Source organism: Dermochelys coriacea, chromosome 3, assembly GCF_009764565.3.
Source record: "Dermochelys coriacea isolate rDerCor1 chromosome 3, rDerCor1.pri.v4, whole genome shotgun sequence".
Classification (NCBI taxonomy): Eukaryota; Metazoa; Chordata; order Testudines; family Dermochelyidae; genus Dermochelys; species Dermochelys coriacea.
This window is the reverse complement of record NC_050070.1, coordinates 153,131,357-153,154,852: the sequence shown is the minus strand read 5'-3', so window position 1 is coordinate 153,154,852 and position 23,496 is coordinate 153,131,357. Positions and strand designations below refer to the sequence as shown.

The window sequence follows — 23,496 nt, the reverse complement described above, 5'->3', positions numbered from 1 at the left end:
GGATCGGTCCCCAGCTGGAGCGAGGCAGGGGCCAGGGGCAATATGAGCACAGTGGGGCATGGGAGGAGGATTAGTCCCTGCTAACTGGCGCATGGCAGGGACCAGGAGCAAAAGTACAGTGGGGCGGGAGCTAGGGTTGGTCCCTGGAGAAAGGGAGGGGCCAGGGGTAAACTGAAAGAGGGTAAACATAGAGTGGGTACCTACCTTCTCCCTGGTTCTAGCCCATTCTCTTAGTCTCTCTCTGCACTGAGCTGAGGGTGCAGGGGGGGGTGCACTGAGCAAAGGGCAAGGGGTGCAGGGTCTGGGAGGGAGTTATGGTGCAGGAGCAGGCTGGGCATTGGGGTGCAGGATCTGGCCAGGAGCTAGGGTGAGGGAGGGGACTCAGGGTTGGGGCAGGAGGTTGGGGTGTGGAGCACTTACCTGGGGCAGCTCCCATTTGGTGCGAGGGGTGCAGGAGCTCCCGTTTGGTGCTCAGGGGTGGGGATGTGGGGAGGTGCAGACGTCAGGGCATGGGGAGGGTAGGTATGTGGGGGGGGGGTGCAGGAATCAGGACTAGGGGCTGGGTGTGTGTGAGGGGGTGCAGGAGTCCAGTCATGGGGTGTGGGGGGGTGCAGGAGTCAGGACATGGGTATGGGGGTGTGGGCTGGGGTCATGGGAGTGCTCCCAGCCCCCTGCCCTGAACGACTCATTGCAGGGGACTGGAGGGGTATGTCCTGATTCCACCCCCTTCCCCAAGGCCCTGCCTTCGCCTCTTCTCCTCCTCCCATGAGCATGCTGCGGCCCTGCTCCTTCCCCTCCCTCGCAAACAGCTGTTCGGCGGCAGGGGAAGTGCTGGGAGGGAGAGGGGCGGAAACACAGCACTCTTGGGGGAAGCTTGGGGAGCTTGGCTGCCAGTGGAGCCTGCCCCCACAGGAGAGAGCAGTGGGCAGGAGGCGGAGAAGAGCAGGCCAGACTGGGGTCCCTTTGGAGCGTGGGCCCGGCCCCATGGTAAATCCGGTAGTGGATTTTGCTCTGATTTTTCCCCACCTTTTCCTACGAATAAGCTTAGATTATACATAGTGCATACATAATGCTCACTCTTAAATGTTTCACTGGCCAAAACATGGGGAGCACTTGCAAGCTTTCATAACAAGGTAGTATTTTACATCAATTTAGTTTGGTACTTCTGGAGAGGACAATGGGACAGTTCTTCTGAATTTATATCATCAAGGTAATGACCTACAGTAAACTGTGGCTGTATTAGACATACAGTAAAAGCTGTCCATTTTCTGCAATCTGCAAGTTTCCTTCCGAGTCACGAATCAACTGCAGGTTTAATTCAGTGTCTTGTTTTGGCTTTAAACCTAAATTCTGAATCAGAACGTGTCAGGGCCAGATTCTCAGTGGGTGTAAATTGGTGCTAATGTCCTCTAATGTTCATGAAGTTGCACCATTTCATACCGGCTGAGAAACTTGCCTTCACTGTTTTAATTTTCATTTTGCTTTCTTTTTATATCACTTTATATTAATGAAACAAACTGGGAACATGATAAAAAGAAATATTAACATGAAGTGGAAATAATACTAGGACAACTGTTTACTTCTTTTAAATAAAATTCCATTTTATATTAGTTTTAATATTTAATATCAGCATTTACTTTGCTTTTAACAATTATAATTCACATTTATTCAAATACATGACATATATTAGGGCTGTCAAGCAATTAAAAAAATTATTCATGATTAGTCATTATATTAAACAATAATAGAATACCATTTATTTAAATATTATTGGATGTTTTCTACATTTTAAAATATATTGATTTTATTTACAACACAGAATAAAAAGTGTAGTGCTCACTTCATATTTATTTTTGATTACAAGTATTTGCACTGTAAAAAACAAAAGAAATGGTATTTTTCAATTCATCGAATACAAATACTGTAAAATCTCTTTATCATGAAAGTTGAACTTACAAATGCAGAATTTTGTACAAAAAACAACTGCACTCAAAAACAAAATAATGTAAAACTTTAGAGCCTACAAGTCCACTCAGTCCTACTCCTTGTTCAGCCAATCGCTCAGACAAATATGTTTGTTTACATTTGGAGGAGACAATGCTGCCCACTTCTTATTTACAATGTCACCTGAATGTCAGAACAGGCATTTGCCTGGCACTGTTGTAGCCGCTGTTGCAAGATATTTACCTGCCAGATGCGTTGAAGATTCATACATCCCTTCATGCTTCAACCACCATTCCCAGGGACTTGCGTCCATGCTGATGACGGGTTCTGCTCAATAACAATCCAAAGCAGAGTGGATCAATTTTCATTACCATTTTCATTATCTGAGTCAGATGCCACCAGCAGAAGGTTGATTTTCTTTTTGGTGGTTCGAGTTGTATAGTTTCTTCATCGTAGCATTGCTCTTTTAAGACTTCTGAAAGCATGCTCCATACCTCATCCCTCTCAGATTTTGGAAAGCCATTCAGATTCTTAAACCTTGGGTCAAGTACTGTAGCTATCTTTAGAAATCTCACATTGGTACCTTCTTTGCGTTTTGTCAAATCTGCAGTGAAAGTGTTCTTAAAATGACAGGTTTCAGAGTAGCAGCCGTGTTAGTCTGTATTCGCAAAAAGAAAAGGAGTACTTGTGGCACCTTAGAGACTAACAAATTTATTTGAGCATAAGCTTTCGTGAGCTACAGCTCACTTCATCGGATGCATCACGAAAGCTTATGCTCAAATAAATTTGTTAGTCTCTACGGTGCCACAAGTACTCCTTTTCTTTTTGTTCTTAAAATGAACAATATGTGCTGGGTCATCATCCAAGACTGCTATAACATGAAATATATGGCAGAATGTGTGTAAAACAGAACAGGAGACATACAATTCTCCCCCATGGAGTTCAGTCACAAATTTAATTAACACATTATTTTTTTAATAACCTTAGTGACCAAAGCATGCAGGGGCATACAAATGTTTAGCATATCTGGCACATAGACTTGTAGGAAAAAAAAGAGACAGATGAGTGGAGGAAAGACTGTAGAGGATTTCAGGTGTGAGAGTGCATTTTTTCCCACTAGATGTACTTTCTTAGAAAGCAGGAAAAGGCAAAAGCAATATTGTAAGCCCGGAAGTTTATAGGATTTGGAAGCATGTTTTGTCTTTTGAATCACATCAAAGCTATGGGAAGAGCAGAAAAGTATTCAAAATGTTTATAGAATATCATTTAAAATAATTGAATACTTCATCTTCCTTTCTGGTTTAAAGCAATTTTACTAGAATAATATCTGACATTTACAGCTGGCGGTACTGCTAGTAAGGGTTTATTTATCAACATGTTTTTCCTCTTAAAGGGGGATTCTCATGAAAAGTTAGCTAAGTTTTCAGATAGCTTAGATGAAAACATCAGTCTGTAATGCCCTTAATGTTGAAAAACATACAGTATTTTTGTGTATAAAGAAGGAATGTAAGTGCTCATATATTCGGCACACAAATACACACATTTTTTACACACAATCCCAGCCACCTGAAGCTTTGAAAATCAGTCCCTGATCTTCTAATCCAGGGGTCTCAAACTCAATTTACCTTAGGGCCAGTGCCAGTCCTCAAATCCTCCCAGCGGGCCAATAATGTCACTCATGCCACCCAGAACCCGCCCCCCCCCCCCAAAAAAAATATGCCCAACCCCACCTGCCTAAGGCTCTGGGAAGGCATTTGGGTGGGGAGGAGGTCTGGGGTAGGGGATTGGGGTTCAGGCTCTGGGAAGGAGTGTGGATGCAGAAAGGGTGAGAGGTTGAGCTCTGGGAGGGAATTTGGGTCGGGGAGGGAGTCTGGAGGTGCAGGCTGTGGGATGGAGTTTAGGTGCTGGGTGCAGGCTCTGGGTTGGGAGAGGCAATGTGGGTGCAGGCTCTGGGAGGGAGAAAGGGGTGGGGTGCAGGCTCTGGGAGGGAGTTTGGGGGCTGGGGGTTGTGGGGAAGGGGTGCAGACTCTGGGAGGGAGTTTGGGGGTGGGAGGTTTTGTGTGGGAAGGGGATGCAGGCTCTAGGAGAGAGATTGGGGGGAGAAGGGGGTATGTGGGAAGGGGGAGAGGGTTGGGGTGCAGACTCTGGGAGAGAGTCGGGGTGTGTGGCACCTACCTAAGGATCCAAGGTGGGGGCAGGCCGGCCGCATCCGCACGCGGCCGCCCCCACAGCTTCCCATTGGCCGCAGGAGCACTCGGGGCGGGGGCAGTGCATGGAGGCACTGCCCTGCCCCGCCCTCAGGCTCCAGGGAGGAGTCGGCAGACACGTGGCACAAGCAGGCCATTGTAAATTGCCTGGGGGACGTGCGCGGGGGGGAGCGTTCTGGGGCGGCAGGCGGGGCCAAAGGAGAGACCCTGCCCCAAAATTGCTGGAGCCCGGCGGGCCATATTGGGAAGGTTCTCAGGCCACAGATGGCCCACGGGCCGGGAGTTTGAGACCCCTGTTCTAAGCTAATAAAAAAGGAACCAATATTCACTCTGTGTCTTTAAAAGTTAATTCTCCAATGCTAGAATTTTAGAAGGAAAAATTAATCTAAATTACAAGTTTTACAAAACAAGTATCTCTTCTCTCCATTTACTAATCAGCGCTAAACAACATATGCAAAAAGCTCTGAAAGGAATTAGACAAGTCCAAGTCTACCCACTCTATTTCATTTAATACACATTCTCACAACCCTCAAAAACTAAAGCTACTGCAGACTTTTCTCTCTCAGCTCCACAGACGTAATGAAGTCAGATCATTATATTAATAATCAATCAGTTGCCTTTGCCTGAATTAATGGCACTTAGCTAGTCCACATGAGTGGATGTTAATGTCGTGAAAGAGAAAGTTCCTATCAATTAATTGGAGGAATACATCTGTACTCAAGAGAATTAATAGAATTTGATCATCAATATTATTTCAGAATAGTATGGCATGCACAAAAAAGGATAGAACTGACACTTTGTGAGGCTGAAAGAGCTTTGGAGCAGCATTTCCATTAAAATTTGACTTCTACTAAACAAAAGCTCTGATTAAGGTTTTATTATTGAAGAAATGGGTTGCTGGTGCTGTGGTGTGGTGGCACTGTTTTAGTGATGTGCCAATTTCAGAAACATCAGATCTAATATGTTTCTCCATCCCTTTAGATCAGCTAAATTAGGATAGAAATTTTTTAAGAAGAGGTTTTCTGGTGAAATTTCTATTGCTTCCTGCTTCCAGTCATCTCAAAGAATAGCCTTTCAACTTGTTTTTTAGCCCTTCTGCTTCCAGAAGGAACTAGAAAATGCAGACTTGTGAAAATGAAAAAATAAATGACCCTTGTGCAATCACTTAAAGATTCATTTTACATTTTGGACACAAATTGGAGTAGATTCTTATTTTGTCAATCCTTACAGCATGGAATTTATTCCTGCTGGTTTGCAGATTGTATATGATGTCCAAAGCCATGCATGGTGCTAGTTTTAGAAGTTCTTGAAGAGGGAAAATGAAGCAAAATGCAGCCCGTTTCCCACCTGTTCTAATGACCTATGTGACTCTGATTTTGTAAAGATTATTTTATATCATAGGTATGAAGCTGTTCACACTTGGTTAAGGGCATAGGTATCCTGCAGAATTTCTGAGAGTTGAAAATGTCTGAAGAATAAGAGAGTCTCCTCTATTTAACTTGTTTTTTGCCTGGACAAAAATAAATCAGTAACTGTGCTGCTTTGCATTTATAGGACACAGCAGTCATGGTTTGGCATAAAGCTAAGTAAAATCCAAATTCTTACAATGATCTGCTGTTTTTGAACACAGATGGACTGTCACATATTATTGTAGCTGTCATTCTGTCTGCAGTGTCTCACCAAGAAACAGGGCAGACACCCCCAAATGGTGGTATAATCTATAATTAGATTTCACCATGCCAGTAACAAATGTGCACTCCTGGATCACTATACCACAGTTTTACCATAAAGTCCCCTTAGACTCTCCAGCCCATCCTGCCCCCCAGACAAACTGGACTTAGTGATAATGGTCACATAAACCAAAAATCACACCACATCAGCTTTCTCCCAGTCCCAAAGGACCAGTCACTTACCCCCAAATCAATTAGTACTCTGGATTTCACACCAAAGACAATGCTGGCAGCCAATTCTCTAGTAAAGTAAAGGTTTATTAGCCAAGAAAAAGAAATTAGAATTATTGAGAGATTAAAGCAGGTACGTTAACAGGTAAGTGAAGGTCTGTAAGTCCAAAATGGTAGCAGAGATTTAGTAATTTACCAAAAGAAAAGGAGTACTTGTGGCACCTTAGAGACTAACAAATTTATTTGAGCATAAGCTTTCGTGAGCTACTGCTCACTTCATAGCTTACGAAAGCTTATGCTCAAATAAATTTGTTAGTCTCTAAGGTGCCACAAGTCTCCTTTTCTTTTTGCGAATACAGACTAACATGGCTGCTACTCTGTAACCAGTAATCTGCCAGTTTCCCCAAAGTCTTTTCAGGGCTACCCAGAATAACTTTGGGATCTCTGTTTTCTTGTTCAGTTGTTCTGTCCTGTTAGAATCCAAACAGTCCAGAGATAAAGGATCTCTTTGAATCAGTACTTCTAGCTTCTTTTCACAGACAACAATCTGAGAAGTGTCTGTACTTACACAGTGGTCAACTGCTTTGCATTTTTACTAGGCAGCTCTCCAACACCACTTTCTACAAGCCATTACCCTCTGATCCCACTGAGAGTTACCAAAAGAAACTACAGCATTTGCTCAAGAAACTTCCTGAAAAAGCACAAGAACAAATCCGCACAGACACACCCCTGGAGCCCCGACCTGGGGTATTCTATCTGCTACCCAAGATCCATAAACCTGGAAATCCTGGACGCCCCATCATCTCAGGCATTGGCACCCTGACAGCAGGATTGTCTGGCTATGTAGACTCCCTCCTCAGGCCCTTCTTTACCAGCACTCCCAGCTATCTTCGAGACACCACTGACTTCCTGAGGAAACTACAGTCCATTGGTGATCTTCCTAAAAACACCATCCTAGCCACTATGGATGTAGAAGCCCTCTACACCAACATTCCACACAAAGATGGACTACAAGCCGTCAGGAACAGTATCCCCGATACTGTCACGGCTAACCTGGTGGCTGAACTTTGTGACTTTGTCCTGACCCATAACTATTTCACATTTGGTGACAATGTATACCTTCAAATCAGCGGCACTGCGATGGGTACCCGCATGGCCCCACAGTATGCCAACATTTTTATGGCTGACTTAGAACAACGCTTCCTCAGCTCTCGTCCCCTAATGCCCCTACTCTACTTGCGCTACATTGATGACATCTTCATCATCTGGACCCATGGAAAAGAAGCTCTTGAGGAATTCCACCATGATTTCAACAATTTCCATCCCACCATCAACCTCAGCCTGGACCAGTCCACACAAGAGATCCACTTCCTGGACACTACGGTGCTAATAAGCGATGGTCACATAAACACCACCCTATATCGGAAACCTACTGACCGCTATTCCTACCTACATGCCTCTAGCTTTCATCCAGATCATACCACTCGATCCATTGTCTACAGCCAAGCGCTACGATATAACCGCATTTGCTCCAACCCCTCAGACAGAGACAAACACCTACAAGATCTCTATCATGCATTCCTACAACTACAATACCCACCTGCTGAAGTGAAGAAACAGATTGACAGAGCCAGAAGAGTACCCAGAAGTCACCTACTACAGGACAGGCTCAACAAAGAAAACAACAGAACGCCACTAGCCATCACCTTCAGCCCCCAACTAAAACCTCTCCAACGCATCATCAAGGATCTACAACCTATCCTGAAGGACGAGCCATCGCTCTCTCAGATCTTGGGAGACAGACCAGTCCTTGCTTACAGACAGCCCCCCCAATCTGAAGCAAATACTCACCAGCAACCACACACCACACAACAGAACCACTAACCCAGGAACCTATCCTTGCAACAAAGCCCGTTGCCAACTCTGTCCACATATCTATTCAGGGGATACCATCATAGGGCCTAATCACATCAGCCACACTATCAGAGGCTCGTTCACCTGCGCATCTACCAATGTGATATATGCCATCATGTGCCAGCAATGCCCCTCTGCCATGTACATTGGCCAAACTGGACAGTCTCTACGTAAAAGAATGAATGGACACAAATCAGACGTCAAGAATTATAACATTCAAAAACCAGTTGGAGAACACTTCAATCTCTCTGGTCACTCGATCACAGACCTAAGAGTGGCTATACTTCAACAAAAAAGCTTCAAAAACAGACTCCAACGAGAGACTGCTGAATTGGAATTAATTTGCAAACTGGATACAATTAACTTAGGCTTGAATAGAGACTGGGAATGGATGAGTCATTACACAAAGTAAAACTATTTCCCCATGGTATTTCTCCCTCCCACACCACCCCCCACTGTTCCTCTGATATTCTTGTTAACTGCTGGAATTAGCCTACCTGCTTGTCACCATGAAAGGTTTTCCTCCTTCCCCCCCCTGCTGTTGGTGATGGCTTATCTTAAGTGATCACTCTCCTTACAGTGTGTATGATAAACCCATTGTTTCATGTTCTCTGTGTGTGTGTATATAAATCTCTCCTCTGTTTTTTCCACCAAATGCATCTGATGAAGTGAGCTGTAGCTCACGAAAGCTTATGCTCTAATAAATTCGTTAGTCTCTAAGGTGCCACAAGTACTCCTTTTCTTTTTGCGAATACAGACTAACACGGCTGCTACTCTGAAACCTATAAATCTCTCCTCTGTTTTTTCCACCAAATGCATCCGATGAAGTGAGCTGTAGCTCACGAAAGCTTATGCTCTAATAAATTTGTTAGTCTCTAAGGTGCCACAAGCACTCCTTTTCTTTTTGCGAATACAGACTAACAGGGCTGCTACTCTGAAACCTGCTTTGCATTTAGCATTCCTCTTCATTTGCATTTGATGAGTTATGTAGTCACAGGAATATACATAATATAAATGACTACCATTACATTATAATAGGAATAGATAAGTGAAAACAGCACAAGTAACATTCCAGTAGTTTTCATGAAGTTCTGACACCTGAATACATTCTTACATTAACACACACTATTTAATTACCAGGCATGCATAATGTAAATATAATGTAATAGTAAACAACAGACTATAGATAGGTGAAAACAATACAATTAACGTCTCCTTTGTGCTGTTATTAACACACAAGTGAATTGGCTTGAACAAATAATAATACATTTAACTCCTTTGATATTCACACATAAGTGAATTGACCTATAGCGATGGCCTAAGCTGGTCTGTCCATGTGACAGTAGCTATTAAGAATGACATGCCAAAGATATAAGAAAGGAACAGGAAACAAGAAACTAAGTTAAAAGCAGATCCTTTGATTGCAGCAAGAATAAGAGATTCACATTGAACTAAATCTGACATAGCCTGATCATATCTTGCCATGCTTGCATGTGTGTGTGTATAGCATAAGCATACTTTGAAAATGATATTAAGCAACTATGCTTAAGTCTTTTAAAACAGTAGCCTTTTAAAAATGCTTAGTTTACTTTGAACAGCTAATTAGATTATGTTTATAAACATGTTGGCCTTTAAATGGAAACTGACAAAGGTCCCAGCAACAATGCTCCAGCTCCTGGCAAGTCTACATATCAGCTGCTTGCTTTAAATGAACTGCCTGAGGATCCAGTGTTAGGGCTTGTTGGGTTGCACAGGCCATATGGTCATTATAATTGTGGACAGAAGTGACCCAGGTTGTTTTGCCATGGGGACTATTTTTAAGCAGTTGTTGGGCACATTGAAGAGCTACTTAGGGATGGTCACTTAGCATGGGTGGACACTAGTATGGATTGAATTAAGTCTGTGTGTTTGTAATATACAGTTAAGAACGAAGTTACAATTGCACAAAAGTTAAGACATTCAAAGTTAAGGTTCTCATAGCAACCTTACCTCTGCCTTTAACAGTCAGAAAAGTGGGTTGCCTCATACCAACAGAACACAGCATAACAAATATACTATATAGACTTTGAGAAGAATTTGACAGGAAGGATTATAAATTCAATACCAAACTCATAAGTCATATGTACAGATATAATTAATCTTTACTATGTGTCTTTCTCATACTAACCACTTCACTGCTGATGTATGTGTGGACTCATCTCTTTAAGTGCTCATGTTTTTGTCCGAACATCAGTGCTTCAAGTGTGCTCTATTTGATATGTTCATCAGCACCAGAAGGGCATTTTATCCCACATACTAGATATGTCAGGCAGCAAACCAATGTCCTATGCATGCTATTTTAAAACATTTGGAATTTTATTTCCAGGCCACGTTTCTTTAAACAAGGCAAACATTTTGATTCAGCATGGCATGGGTGTGAAGCTTAAAGTTTAAAATAAAGTTGATCTGTAATTGAGTGTAAAATATGCAGCTGAGAACTGTCTTAGTTGAAAAATAAAAAATGTTCCCACCCTAAAATAACTCAAAAACAGTTCCATGCATTTGTATTTAATTTTCCAAACACTGAGCATGAGAAATTTCAGCCCCCTCAAGGTCATTTCTGAAAGAGTTATAAGGAACTGGAAATTACAGAACAGCATGGAAGTGACATCTCATTAGTAACAAGAGCATTACTGCCAAAGAGCTAATAAACCCACAGCCACCTACTATAAGCTAGTTTGTATTTCAGAGGTGTAATGACAGCAGCAGAAAGTTGAAATAATGACTGACCCAGCTTTCCATGCTGTTAAGTTGCATTTAAAAAAAAAAGAGAAAAGGCTAGCTCAATTTTACTAGGTCTAAAAAGTCAGTTCGTAGACAGTGCTAATTGGTCCTGGTAATCCCATAGGCTTCTGTCAGTTAAAATAGTTTTGCTGCCATTTATGCGTAACCTGTATGCGTGGGCAGCGCGTGACTCCTGCATTTGAGGAGGCTGGGCCTGAGGGCCTGAAGCTCTCTACAAGTAGGTGGGGCCACCAGGGCCCAGACTGTGGTCCTGCCCCCTGCTCCGCCCTGAGGCCTGCCCCCATTTTGCCTCCTCCCCGTGAGGCCCTGCTCACACTCCATCTTAGGCCCCACTCTCGCTTGGCCCCCCCCGCACCTGCCGCCTCTCTGCTCCCTCCCCTGAGTGGCCCCTCTGCCCACCATCCACACCTCTCTGTCTCTCAAGGGGCAAAGAGGTGGGAGCAGGGGGCCGTGTAGTTAATTGGCAGAGAAGCGCAGGTGGGTGGGGGGTATAGGGGAAGAGGTGGAGTGAGTGTAGGGCCTTGGGGGGGGAAGAGGCAGACGGGGTGGGAAGAGGAGCAGTGTGGGCAGGGCTACCGGGGAAGAGCGGGTTGCAGGAGTGGGGTTTCGGGGCAGAGCGTGGGCAAGGCCACAGGCGCCTTTTCGGCAGTGGTGCTCCAAAGGCGGCAGGCTAGTGGTGTGCCTCCAAAGGGAGGTGCGCTGCATCCTGTTTGTGGAGGTTTAGCCTCCCCTGGCCTATACCTGCTGCCCATGCCTACACGCTGCTTTCCATCTTAAAAGCTGTGTTTCAAACTCTGTTTTTGTAGTATTTAAAGGGCCTCTCTTTAACACCTATTACTACAAGTGTTGTTTTCAAATGTTCCAGTATCCACCACTGCTATTAAATTAACATCTATATCTTACTTTGTTTCTCTCTCCCTTTGCTGTGATCACTTCCAGTCATTTAAGGAAAGGAGTACTTGTGGCACCTTAGAGACTAACAAATTTATTTGAGCATAAGCTTTCGTGAGCTACAGCTCACTTCATCGGATGCATCTGATGAAGTGAGCTGTAACATCCAATGAAGTGAGCTGTAGCTCACAAAAGCTTACGCTCAAATAAATTTGTTAGTTTCTAAGGTGCCACAAGTACTCCTTTTCTTATTGCGAATACAGACTAACATAGCTGCTACTCTGAAACCGGTCATTTAAGGGGCACTTCTCATTAGATTGGTGGTTTCCAAACTTTTTTTTGTTAAGCCCCTTTGGAGATTCACGTCCCCTGCGTGCCCCTGCTCTTTCTAAGGAGGCCTGGGCTGGAAGGATGCAGTATCTGTGGGAGCACTGGGAGGAAGGTACGTACTATGTGGAAGTTGAAGAAGCCTTTCGTTCCCTACTGGAGCAGGAGAGGATCAGAAGGCTGCATCCCATGAGCATCTGCGCTCTTCCAAGACAAAGTCTAGTTGAATTGGGCTTGTTTTTTTAAAGCCGCTTTAATGTTTTGAGGCGAAGGATTGTGTTCAAGACACTTATGACAAAAAAACAAACAAACCCCACCCAAATAAGCGACCTCCAAATAAAACAAAGTTATAGTTTAAAAATGGCTGTAGGAGTATTTTTAGTGATGGGGGGGGTGTCAATGTACATGCGCATCTTTAGCATTTTAGAATCCTCCCATCCCCACTCTGTCAAGTAAGAAAACACACCCAAATTTGTGAACTTTCTGGCCTGCCCACCGGACACAGCCTATGCTCCAATTTTTTGCCTATGGAGCACACCAGGATATGCTTCAACAGTTCAGCGTGGGAATGTATCACAGTGAGGCAACAGAAACCACTGAGGATGGAGAGAGCGAGGATGATTTTTTTAACAATGGAAGTACGCACAATTATTTTAGTATTTTTATGTGCAAGAATGTATGCAGCAAAACTAGAACTACGAAAAGGAAATGGAGTTTGTATAAACATCCCCACTCCCCTCCCCCTGAAATGAAGTTTGTAAGGTTAGTCCTTACAAAAAGAAAGGCTTTGGCTAACCTCCCCTATGCCTTGTCTCTTAGCATAAAGCCAGGGGCCTATCAGTGAAAGGCAACAACTGTAAAAGCCATCAAAGGAACCAGCCTAATCCAGGCAAGTCCTTGGCGCTCGCCCGCTGGCAAACAGCGTAGTTCAACTCGAACCCTGATCAGAGCTGCAGGTGCCCCGTCCTCCTTGCCAACCTGTGGGGCTGAGCGCTAGCCTGGCCCCTGCAGAAGAAGGGGATGGGCCCCACCTCTGGTCCCATCCATCCGCCTCCCCTAGGGGGGGTCTGCGCCACCCCTGTGCATTGGGGCACTTGGGCCCTGCCAGTCAGTGGCTGGGCCTTAGATCGGCCTCGATTGAGGCAGCAGCCCTTGGCCCAGGCCCCCAGTGCGTGGGCCCGGCTCCCCGTCAGGTGCTGGGCTCCGCCCCCTCGCGTGAAGGGGGCAGAGGAAAGGAATCCGCTCCCGCCCCACAGCCCCGCCCCCTACAGCTGGGGGCGGGGCGGCGGGTGGCTCCTCCCCCGGGCGCTCTGTGACGTAGGGGCCGTGGGGGCGAGGGCTCTGGGCGCGCCGGGACGCGCAGCCGCGGCGCGGGCCGAGCCCGGCAGGGGCCGTTGGTCTCCATGGAGCGGAGGCTGGCGCAGTTCCGAGCTGCGCGCCGCGCCCCCCGGCCCACAGCGGCCCCGGCTCGCGAGCAGCCAGCCAGGCCGGAGGCCGCCCTCGGCCCGCGGGACCGGCCCGCCCAGGTGAGTGGGGGAGGGGGTTAGGCCTAGATCTTGCCCCGCCCCTCGCGGGGTGGCGCCGGGACGCCAGCGCTGCTGCCGGCAGCACGTGCCGCGGCTCGGCTCGTTCTCCTGGGGACCTCCGGTGGGGTGACCCGTGACCCCCGTGCCCGCCGCCGGGTTCCGGAGGAGCGGGGCGGCCCGGCGCAGGGCCCCTCCCCCACACACCCCGCTTGCTCTCGCCCCCCAGGAAGAGGCGCGCGGGCCGGGACCCCCGCGGGACGCCCGGGCTCTCCTGACCCGCCCGGCCTTGCTGAAGTTCCTGCTCTGGCTGGCGCTGCTGGGGCTCGCCGCGGAGCTGCAGTTCGGGCTGCCCTGCTTCGTCCTGTCGCTGTTCTACTGGCTCTACGCCGGCACGCGCGGCCCCGGCGAGCGGCGGCCGGGGGAGAGAAGCGCCTACTCCGTCTTCAACCCGGGCTGCCAGCCCATCCAGGGCACGCTCACCGCGGAGCAGCTGGAGCGAGAGCTGCGCTACGGAGCCGCGGCCGGGAGGTAGCGGCTGGCGCCGGGGCCCTGGGCTGCCGGAGCCGGGGCCGCCTTCCGCTGCCTTGTCTGCGCTTCGCCGGTCCCGGTGCCGGTCCCGGTGCCGGTGCCGGTCCTGCCCCTGCTCGCTGCCCTGCCTTAGGCGCACTCCTCAAGCCGGGTGTGAACTGCACCCTCCGGGCACTCCGAGCGTCGAAGGGGGGGCTTCGAGGCGGCTCCAAATAAGAAAGTAGCAACCTCTGTTCCAGGTGAAATGCCTTAATGGACGGCGGCTGGCTTGGAGTTAGGGCCACATCTGTAAAGTGGCGCCAGTTCTATTGTCAGTTCAAAGCAGTCTGCCTGCTGGGCACGGATATCGCCTCCTGGCACCTCAGAGGGCAGGGCAGTCTGTGCCTCCTTGCCTTTATTTTCTTATGCTGCTGGCCCACCACTGAAAACTGTTAGCCTGTTAAGATTGTCAACTTAATATTAAGCAGCCTAATGAAGCATCCATGCCCAGCCTGGCTTTCAGAGTCAGGACCCCATCTATTCTGGGACCAAATGTCACAGCACTGTTAACTTATTCTACTGCCCCTGAGATACCCTTCGTTCTTGTTTCTTACTCTCTCCCCCTATATATATATATATATATATATAAAAATAAAATTATAACTGTCATAGCTGAAAATATTAAGGGGTTTAAAATTTATTGTATTTTCAACAGTTTTTATGAAAGGTTTTTTTTTATTATGCTCTGCAGTGGGAGAGAATGGGATTAAGGGGGCCTGATCCCACTCTCCTGGCCTCAACTCTTCTCCCACCTAAAGGAAAGTGGGAGGTGACTGACCCGTTGCCTTCCTCTATGGGACAGTGCAGGGAACATGGACGATAATCCAGTTACTTCTCTGTTGTGGGGAAAGCTGAAGATCAAGAGGAAGCTGCAGGCATGTCCTATGGGCACCTGGCTGCAAGAGCAAAGCAAATTCCACAGCAAAAATGCTGAGTGGGATATATTGGGAAGAATTCCAAATTACAGGACTGCAGAGTCCCCAGGGCCCTGATTGTAATGAATAGGGTATTTTACACCTCTGAGCTACATTCATTTTATGGTTTCAAGGTTCTTTCTGCCAAAACCAAATCTGTTTTTTAAATGAAAGTTGAAATTTGGGAACAGAGTGTTGCAGCAAGGGGTAAGTTTTGCTGCTGGGGAATCTCAAACAGTGCCCTGCTTGTCAATAACAATTAACAGACATTTATTTAGGTCTAGTGAGGCTTTTAATAGTATGATTAATAACTGTTTCTCCTCGCCCTTATCACTGTAATTGCACTTCTGCAGGTGCTAGTCCTGCCATTTATAAAGGGTTGATGGTGATAAATGAGGCAGAGAACTGGAGATGGTGAGGAAAAGTCAACTGACTTGGTATCCTTAATTTGCTATAATATTCCTAATTATGCAGATTAAGGAATAAACTCTTCAACAGAAGAGGTATTGAGCCCAGCACCCCACAGGTCTTGTGAACACCCTTGCAAAGGCACCTAGCCTCCTTTGTAATGCTGCATGGAGGATGGGTTATAGTCTGCACTCAGCCAAGTTAAATTTACAGCCTGTAGTGTAAGGTTTGTTTTTCCATCTTCTTACTTAATCCTTATGGGAATGTGACTTATTATAAAATAATTATCCTGCTTTAGAATCCAGTCCAAGAGGTTCCGGTTTCAAAGTAAAATGTAGGCTTCAGGAGATGAAAAATAATCATTAGAGCTTCATATTCTGCCAAGTTTCAGAGTAGCAGGCCTGTTAGTCTGTATTCACAAAAAGAAAAGGAATACCTGTGGCACCTTAGAGACTAACAAATTTATTTGAGCATAAGCTTTCATGAGCTTTCTGCTGAAGTGAGCTGTAGCTCACGAAAGCTTATGCTCAAATAAATTTGTTAGTCTCTAAGGTACCACAAGTACTCTTTTTTTATTTTGTCCTGGTTATTAAATATGTATAATTAAGTCCCATTCCAAGAAATCATTTTGGTTTCTGGCTGGACAGAGACAACTTTTATCACTGTTGGAGGTTCTTGCCTCTGGCAGATGCTATACTTTACTATCCCTTAAACTGTGAGAGGTTTCTCTAGTACAAGTCTGCATGGAAGGGTTTACTCCAATAATCTGTGCCATGGCTCTTCAACACTGACTCATGTTAGTATGTTTTCCTCAAATGTATTGTATCATGATGAGACTGTACCCATAAAAAAGAAAATCAAATGGTTTTAGTGTGATTGTAATTTATTCCCTTTGTGTAACAAAGATGATATATAGTATAAATGACACTTTGCAGTCCAAGTTACCAGCAGGAAGTGGGAAGGGAATAGATAGAGAAGTGCTTCAGATAGTGAGATGCTCTCACTGAGTTAATCAAAGTGAAAGGACAAGATTGATATCCTTACTAATCATGCTTGATCTACTGAGGATCTTTATGCAGCTCTCTAGCTAGTGTTTAGGCTTCTAGCTTTAGATGGTTTGCTTTGATAATTAGAAGACTGATTAGATTTGCATGAAATTTTAATGATACCTCAGTCTCTTAGAAAGAATTAACACATACCAAGTAAAACATCTTTTCTGATTTGAACAGTCTGTTCAAAACACTAATTTAGATGCCCCATCTGATTCTAGTGGGGGTCCTACTGTTCACCAGGTATTCTAATGGAGTAGCTATTGCTATGAGGGCAATCAAGAAAGTTGCTAACACTGCAGAAGTAGAAAATGGTTTTTAGGCAAACTGCTTGAGGACATAAACTCTCAGTAAATGATTTAATATCCACTACATAAAGGCTTTTCTGTTTCTTTGAGTGAATCATAACTTGTCACTTAAGTCTCCTTGAAAATATTCCACCAAGAACTGTGTAAAAAGTAGCCAGAAGAAACAAACCACACCAGTAACAGATTTGTGTGTCAAGGGACTTACATTCCACAGAAAAATAAGGAAACTACACATCCATTTAATGGGGGAGCATATATGGTCTACATATACATACATCTTCTATAGCTGCCTGTTTGTTCTTACATGCAAAGAAATCACATTCAAATACGTATTAACATTTAAACATTCATGAAAGTACATATTCTTTGTAGCAGCAAAAATAGACAAAGTTTTCACTCACTGAAACCCTTAGTTATGTGCGCATTTAAAGTCTGGCTCCAAACACTTTTGAAATAAATTATCACGGTGAGTGAGCATGTTGCTACAAGGCACAAAAATACACATTCACAAATGCAGGTTAAAAAGATGCTGCAAATTCTGAAGCATAGCAGTCATAATAGAAGGATTTATTGAAGATGCTGATCAAATGTGTGAAAACTGTCTTCTAGGCCCTGTCTGAAAAATGTTTACTTTTTCCAAAGGCAGGATCTAATAAATTAGCCTTAATATTTTGACATGGTGGGTCACTGAGAACCAGGATTTTTTTCATTGTAATTTGTTTTACCAGCAGCTTCTCACAAAAACTAACTTCATGTATCTGACAGAAGTGATTTTTTTTTCCTCTGAAAGATGATCTGCACAAGAGGTGAAGGATTGAGAACTTGTATTTTCTTTTTTTCTTTACTATTTTATGGCAAATAAGAGGTGTAAGCTAATACCTATGTGAAGGGAATTAGGAAGGGCTAGATTCACAAAGGTATAGTTAAGTGCCTAAATGTGAGACTTAGGTGACTAAAGCCCAATTTTGGTTCCAGTGCAAGCCACCAAACTCCCTCGCATACCTTCATTTGGTGTGTACATGTTAGAAGTTCCTTAGGTTCAGCCTCAGGGCAGGCATACTGCTGCTTCCTTCTAGGTATCCAGATGCCTAACTCCGCAGCTAAGCACCAGAACAATTTACAAACCAAGGCAGGCAAAATTAGTCACATGCAGGGCCTGATTCAGTACATGTGCTCAGAGGCTGCCTACCAGATCAGGTCCCATTCAGAATCTGAACATGAGGAGCAGCCAAACTTACAACTTTTAGCCCAGTGGTTAGTGTACTAGAGACTTGGATTCAATTGCTCAGCTGCTTGAAATAAAGAAAGCATTTAAACAGGAGGTCTCCCACACCTCAGGAGAGTGCCCTAGTCAAGTGAGCTAGGCTATATTCCAGTGTAGTGGGGTGGGGGAAAAGGGGATACAGATCCCTTGATTTCTTTGGTGGAAGCTGTTTCACTATGGATAAAGAGTGTCATGGGAATGGAGGGACTAGACTTTGGGTCTTCTACCACCTTAGGTGGATGTCTTAATCACCAGGATACAGTCATTCTTCCAAGCTCTCTCATCAATGACGCTCATTTATCCACAGCAGAACAGCTTTAATCAGAGACACCCTCCCCTGTCCCACAGCTAGTAGGTGGCTCATTCTCACAGGAAACACCTTAAGGACACCTAAACTGCCTGACTCCAGGAGAGGAGTTCTGCCTGTGGATCACTAGCTGAGATAAGTGCCTCCCTGCAGCCTGGACTTAGGTGCCTAATAGCAAGAGGAGCAAGGGTTAGGCCACACCTTGTCATCAGCATCTATTAGACAGCAGGTAGGGAGCAACCTAACCTATTAATGAATTGCAGTCTGAGGTGCCTCTCACCCCATTTATTGTATAGCAAGTCTAAGCACCTAATCGCAGTGTCATTCCTACGTTTTTGTAGGCATCTAAAAGTAAGCTTTATGAAGCTAACCTGAAGAAACTTCCCCTTTGGGGAAGTTATTCTTTAGTTGTTCGATTGGAGCATCTAGTATTGGCTTGTACTGGACCAATGGTCTGATCTGATATAGTAATTCCTTTATCTTGACTAACCCAAACAATTGCATTACTGCAACATTTTGTTACCACCTCTCTTTTTCAGCTCATTGGTAAATATATTAAACGGGTCCGAACATGGAAACGTGGTTTCCCAGTGTTAACCTTTTATCATGGTGAAAATGGGGTCCATTCTCTTCTTTCAGGATGAGAATTCTACATATGAATGTAAACAAATGTGTATTAATAAAGTACATAATGTTAAAACATATTTCAAAAATCTGTTAGTAACAGTCACTGTGTAAATGGAGACAGGTGCAGCTCAACCTAAAACTTTTCTTGGAAATTTGCCATATTTTATTTTTTCACTGTATGGTGGTAGATGACTTAAATCACTGAATTATTTGGACATATAAAGAGTACTTGTCAGCTATGGGTCTGAAACTGAAATATAGTTAAATCATAACAATTTGATTCATATTCAATTATAAACTGCATGACAGGACTTGGTAAAATCTTCACCACAGTAGAGACCTCCACTTCCTTGAACTACTCCCACCTCAGGAAAAAGTCCAAGCAAATATATGGGCCTTCCAGCATGTCCTGAGCCCAACAGACTCTGGTTTGCAGACAAGCAGAGGGAGAGAGAAAGCAGAGTCTTAAGGGCTAGATTCACAAAGGACATAGGTATCTAACTGCTACTTTAGGTGCCAATGGTATTCACAAACCAGCTGCTATCTAAACTTGTAAGTACCTAAATTCCCATAGTACCTACATTTCTACCAGTGAGCATGTACCACCCCCCCCAAATCATGGAGCTGCTTGACACCTGGCTCATGCCTAATTCTGGTGGGATTCTCAAATTAGGTGCATGCCTACCCGTTCAGGCCTTGCATAAAAAAGAGTCAACAGTTCAAGCATTGTTGTGGCTGCCAGGCATACTTGTGTGTCATTATACTAAACAGACCAATGGATAAGGAGGTGGGAGACCCAGCTCCGAATCCCTGTTCTGCTTGACTGATTTGAAGCAGGGACTTGAATGCAGGTCTCCAACATTGTAGGTATGTGTCCTAACCACAAGGCTGTTGGATATCCTGGGATGGGTCTCTCAATCTCTCCGGCTGAAGGTGTTCCACTTCGTATTATTAATTAAATATTTATTGGAACAGGGTCTTAAAGCAGACTCTCCTAAATGCCAGGACCATGGCTTAACCAACCAGCAGCCTTCAAATTCATTCTCTCAGTTTTTCTTTCCCTCTGGCTCAATGAATATTTGAGTATTTATACAGAGTGGAACCGCTTCAACAGGAGAGACAGAGAGTATGTCTACACTAAAAAATTAAGTCAACCTATATTAGGTCGACTTACAACCACCTCAGTAATTACTGCAGTGGTGCACGTCCTCACCAGGAGCGTATTCATTGGCCTAAGAGGGCCAGTGCAGGGAGCTGAAAGCCCGGTCTCTCAGCTCTGCTGGCAGCTTCTTGCTGGGAGCCCAGCTACCCCACATGCTCCCAGGCTACCGATGGGCTGTGGGAGACCTAGAGTTGACTTCTCCCAGCTGAAGTGGAGTAGAGATTTGAATTCGAGTCTCCCAACCCGAGTACCCTAACCACGGAACTTGTCTTGTTGAAGCTGTTCCACTTTTTAAATAAATAGTCATTGAACCAAAGAGAGAATGACTCTGTAGCCCAGTGACTAAGGCACTCTCCTGGGAAGTTGGAGACTCAGTTCCACAATTAGGCAGAGTGGACTTGAACCTGGGTCTCCAGCATCCTAGGAGCTCTAACCACTGCAATAAAGACTATGGGGGGGCTGGTTCTATTACTATTAGTACTTTTCCCCTTTGTGACTCTAGCTCAAAGATTGAGAAGGCCCTGCAGGACATTTACACTAGATAGGTATTAGGTTGAGTACCTTGGCTGAACTCCACTGGGAGTAAACAACATGAGAAGAGAGGCAGGCCTTTAAGTTAACTAGGAGTCAAAGTTTTGGTCTTAACCAATACAACCAAAGCTTATTTACACCCAAAGAGACAGAGGAATACCAATCAGAGTGGTATGTAGGGAGAGGAGGAGTATTTTGCCAGCAATACAGTGTGAAATAAGTCATTAGACTATTTGAAGCCTATAAACAGTGGGCCTGATACTTTGGTCCTTACACAAAGTTCTCAGACTTCACTGGGCAGTTTGCCTGAATAAGGACCATGGGAGTAAGTCCTTTCACATTAAGGGCAGGTCTACACTACAAACTTGCATCAGTGCTGTAGCACTTCTGGTGAAGATGCTCTAAGCCAATGGGAGAGAGCTCTCCTGTTAGCTTAAATTACTCCATCTCTGTGAGAGGCAGTAGCTACGTCAGTAGGAGAAGATCTGCTGCTGACATAATGCTGTCTACGTGGGAGGTTAAGGTTGCTATCATTACGTTGTTCAGAGGTTTGATACACCTGAGCAAGGTAGTTATACTGAAGTGTGTAGTGTAGCTCTGGCCCAAGCAACTGGAGCAAGGGGTATATAGCTTCTCTTACTCTTCTTATGTAGGCTCTGCCCTTCACAACGCTGAGCGCACTCAGCTCCTGTAGATTTCAGCAGGAGTTGAGGGCAATTAGTACCTTGAGTGGTCCTCTGGACTGGATTCACTCATTTTTAGAAAAAGCTTTGAGTTTACATAAATATTTCCTTTTGTCTTGCAACATTGTAAGTGGTGACATTCTAAAGGCTCATTAAGAGTATACGTTTAAATAGCTCCAGCACAGAAGAGAAAGTATAGCAGGGAGCTGTCCTCAGTGCTAAAAGTGTAGTTACTAAATAAACTCAATTAACAATATTTTAGTTCCTGGCATCATGAGAAAAGAGCCTTGAAGATGCATCATGCCAAAAGAAAACAAACAAGGCAAGAGACAAGGAAATTGAGAGAGTACACTAGCGAACTCCAAGAATTCTATTATTTCAAAGTGAAGAAAATGTTGCAAGATGTGTAATGGCCACAGTATAACCTTTGCATGTTTGTACACCCAAGAAACGGAGCATACCATCCACAGAAAACATTATCCATGGTCAGCCACTTACTCTGAGGTGCAACTCATTACTCCCATCCATATTAATATTTGTGTAGCCAACTGACAGTGCGGAGTGCTGTGTGAAAGATTAAAGTTCAGGTATTACACTATCAACGTTAACCTAAAGAACCCATACTCATTAACAGGAGGATAGGCCCCTAATATATACAGAACATACTTCTCCAAAAGAAGCTTTAAAAAAAAAATCAGGAGTGTGCACATTACTGTTTCCAGTTATAGGCTTTATGGATGTCCCATATTTGCCCCTTCGTATCAAGCAGTTAAACACACCTCCAACCTTGATTTTGGGATGCTCTTTCCATTTAACTGTTGTGGCCCAGTGACTGTGCCACAAAGAAATATGTTCAAATCCACTAATGTCTCTTTCTAAAAATAGTGAATATCAGCCTCACCTTTCCCAGTAAAAGTACAAACATGGTTTATTGTCAATAGTCATGTTCTGTATTCTTGTAATTTAATCAGTGGATCTCAGCTCGCCCACCTACAATAATAAGCCATTGACCCTGTGGTTTGTGACTGGATCAATGCACTGCTTAAATTTTGGACACCTGGAGGCCTGGTGTATTAACAGGAACAAACTCTTTAAACTTACTTTAGACATGCTCAATTTATCTTCTGATGTGTTGATTACATTAGCAGACTGCTTTCCTTAGAAAGCCTTGTCCAGCTGCCTCCAGCAACAAGCAATAGAAGGTTAAGTCTCTGGGTCCAGCAAACATTTTTAAGCTGCGTGCCTGGGTATTTGAGGGTCTTCAGGTGCCTCCTACAGTTCAATTTGGGCAATCTGGCTCATCTCTATTTTCATCTGTAGAAATCCTAGCTGAATGTGGCTTGGCAAGTGGCAGCATAGACACTGCTGCCCACTGTGCCTCCACTGCTTAGGCTGTTGGCTGGACATTTCAGTGGTTTCATACTGCTGTCTCTCTGGACATAAAAGTGTTCCAGTCTCCAGCGTTCCCAGCTTTTCCGAAACTCTGTCTGAACCTTACACGAGCAAAGGAGGAAACAAAGGCATTTAATAAGGAAATCAAGTCTTGAAATAATCCCATTTTGGGACAGGAAAAAATAAAATGTGTCACATTGAAGGACACTGGCAAGGTTTTAAGGCTCCCTTATTATTGCTTCAAATAGTCTCCCTAATTACCTTATTGGTCCATCACACCATTATTTCATAAGCAAAATAATGACAGCACTTACTTTTATCTCTATAAATAAACCTGTTTATGCTACGCAGCGGGCACCAGCAAGCCTAGTGTATATTACCTTGCTCCAAGCAGTGCTCAGCTGCAGTTCTGAAACAGTTCTAAATATGGTCTGGCCCTGTCTGTACTTGCAGTTAGTTTTTAGCACCAATTCAGCAGCAACTGTTGCACATACCCATTGTCAGCAATGAATACATTTTCCTACTGCAAACACAGCCAAAGGTGTCCAAGGTCTTGTCTATCCTTACAGCGCCGCTGTAGCGTTTAGTGAAGACTACCTATGCTGATGGGAGAGCGTCTCGCTTGGTGTAGGTACTGCACCTCCCTGAGAGGCAGTAGCTATGTCGACGGGAGAAGCCCATTGTCTACACAGGGAGTTTGGTAGGTATAACAATGTGGATTTTCCACACCCCTGAGCAATGTAGTTATACTGACATAAGTTTGTATTGTAGACCAGGAGCTAACTTTCCT

General features: G+C 44.6%; 2 protein-coding genes and 1 long non-coding RNA gene across 3 annotated transcripts in view; 2 read left to right on the top strand and 1 right to left on the bottom strand.

The window, feature by feature from the left end:
- The first annotated feature begins 3,310 nt into the window (after positions 1-3,310).
- On the top strand, positions 3,311-16,247 carry LOC122459467. Its single transcript, XR_006280180.1, has 3 exons — positions 3,311-3,321; positions 4,050-4,056; positions 16,033-16,247. It is a non-coding gene; the product is annotated as an uncharacterized LOC122459467 (long non-coding RNA).
- SAYSD1 (SAYSVFN motif domain containing 1) lies at positions 13,276-23,369 on the top strand. Its single transcript, XM_038396314.2, has 3 exons — positions 13,276-13,494; positions 13,721-14,080; positions 23,358-23,369. The coding sequence occupies exons 1-2, from the start codon at positions 13,372-13,374 to the stop codon at positions 14,024-14,026; spliced, it is 429 nt and encodes a 142-aa protein (XP_038252242.1). The 5' UTR covers positions 13,276-13,371; the 3' UTR covers positions 14,027-14,080; positions 23,358-23,369.
- The window catches only part of GLP1R (glucagon like peptide 1 receptor), a 96,094-nt gene continuing 90,052 nt past the window's right edge, over positions 17,455-23,496 (bottom strand). The window contains exon 13 of the mRNA XM_038396313.2: positions 17,455-22,807. Within this exon, the coding sequence (XP_038252241.1) occupies positions 22,640-22,807 (168 nt within the window). The 3' untranslated portion in view covers positions 17,455-22,639. The remainder of the gene's footprint in view (positions 22,808-23,496) is intronic.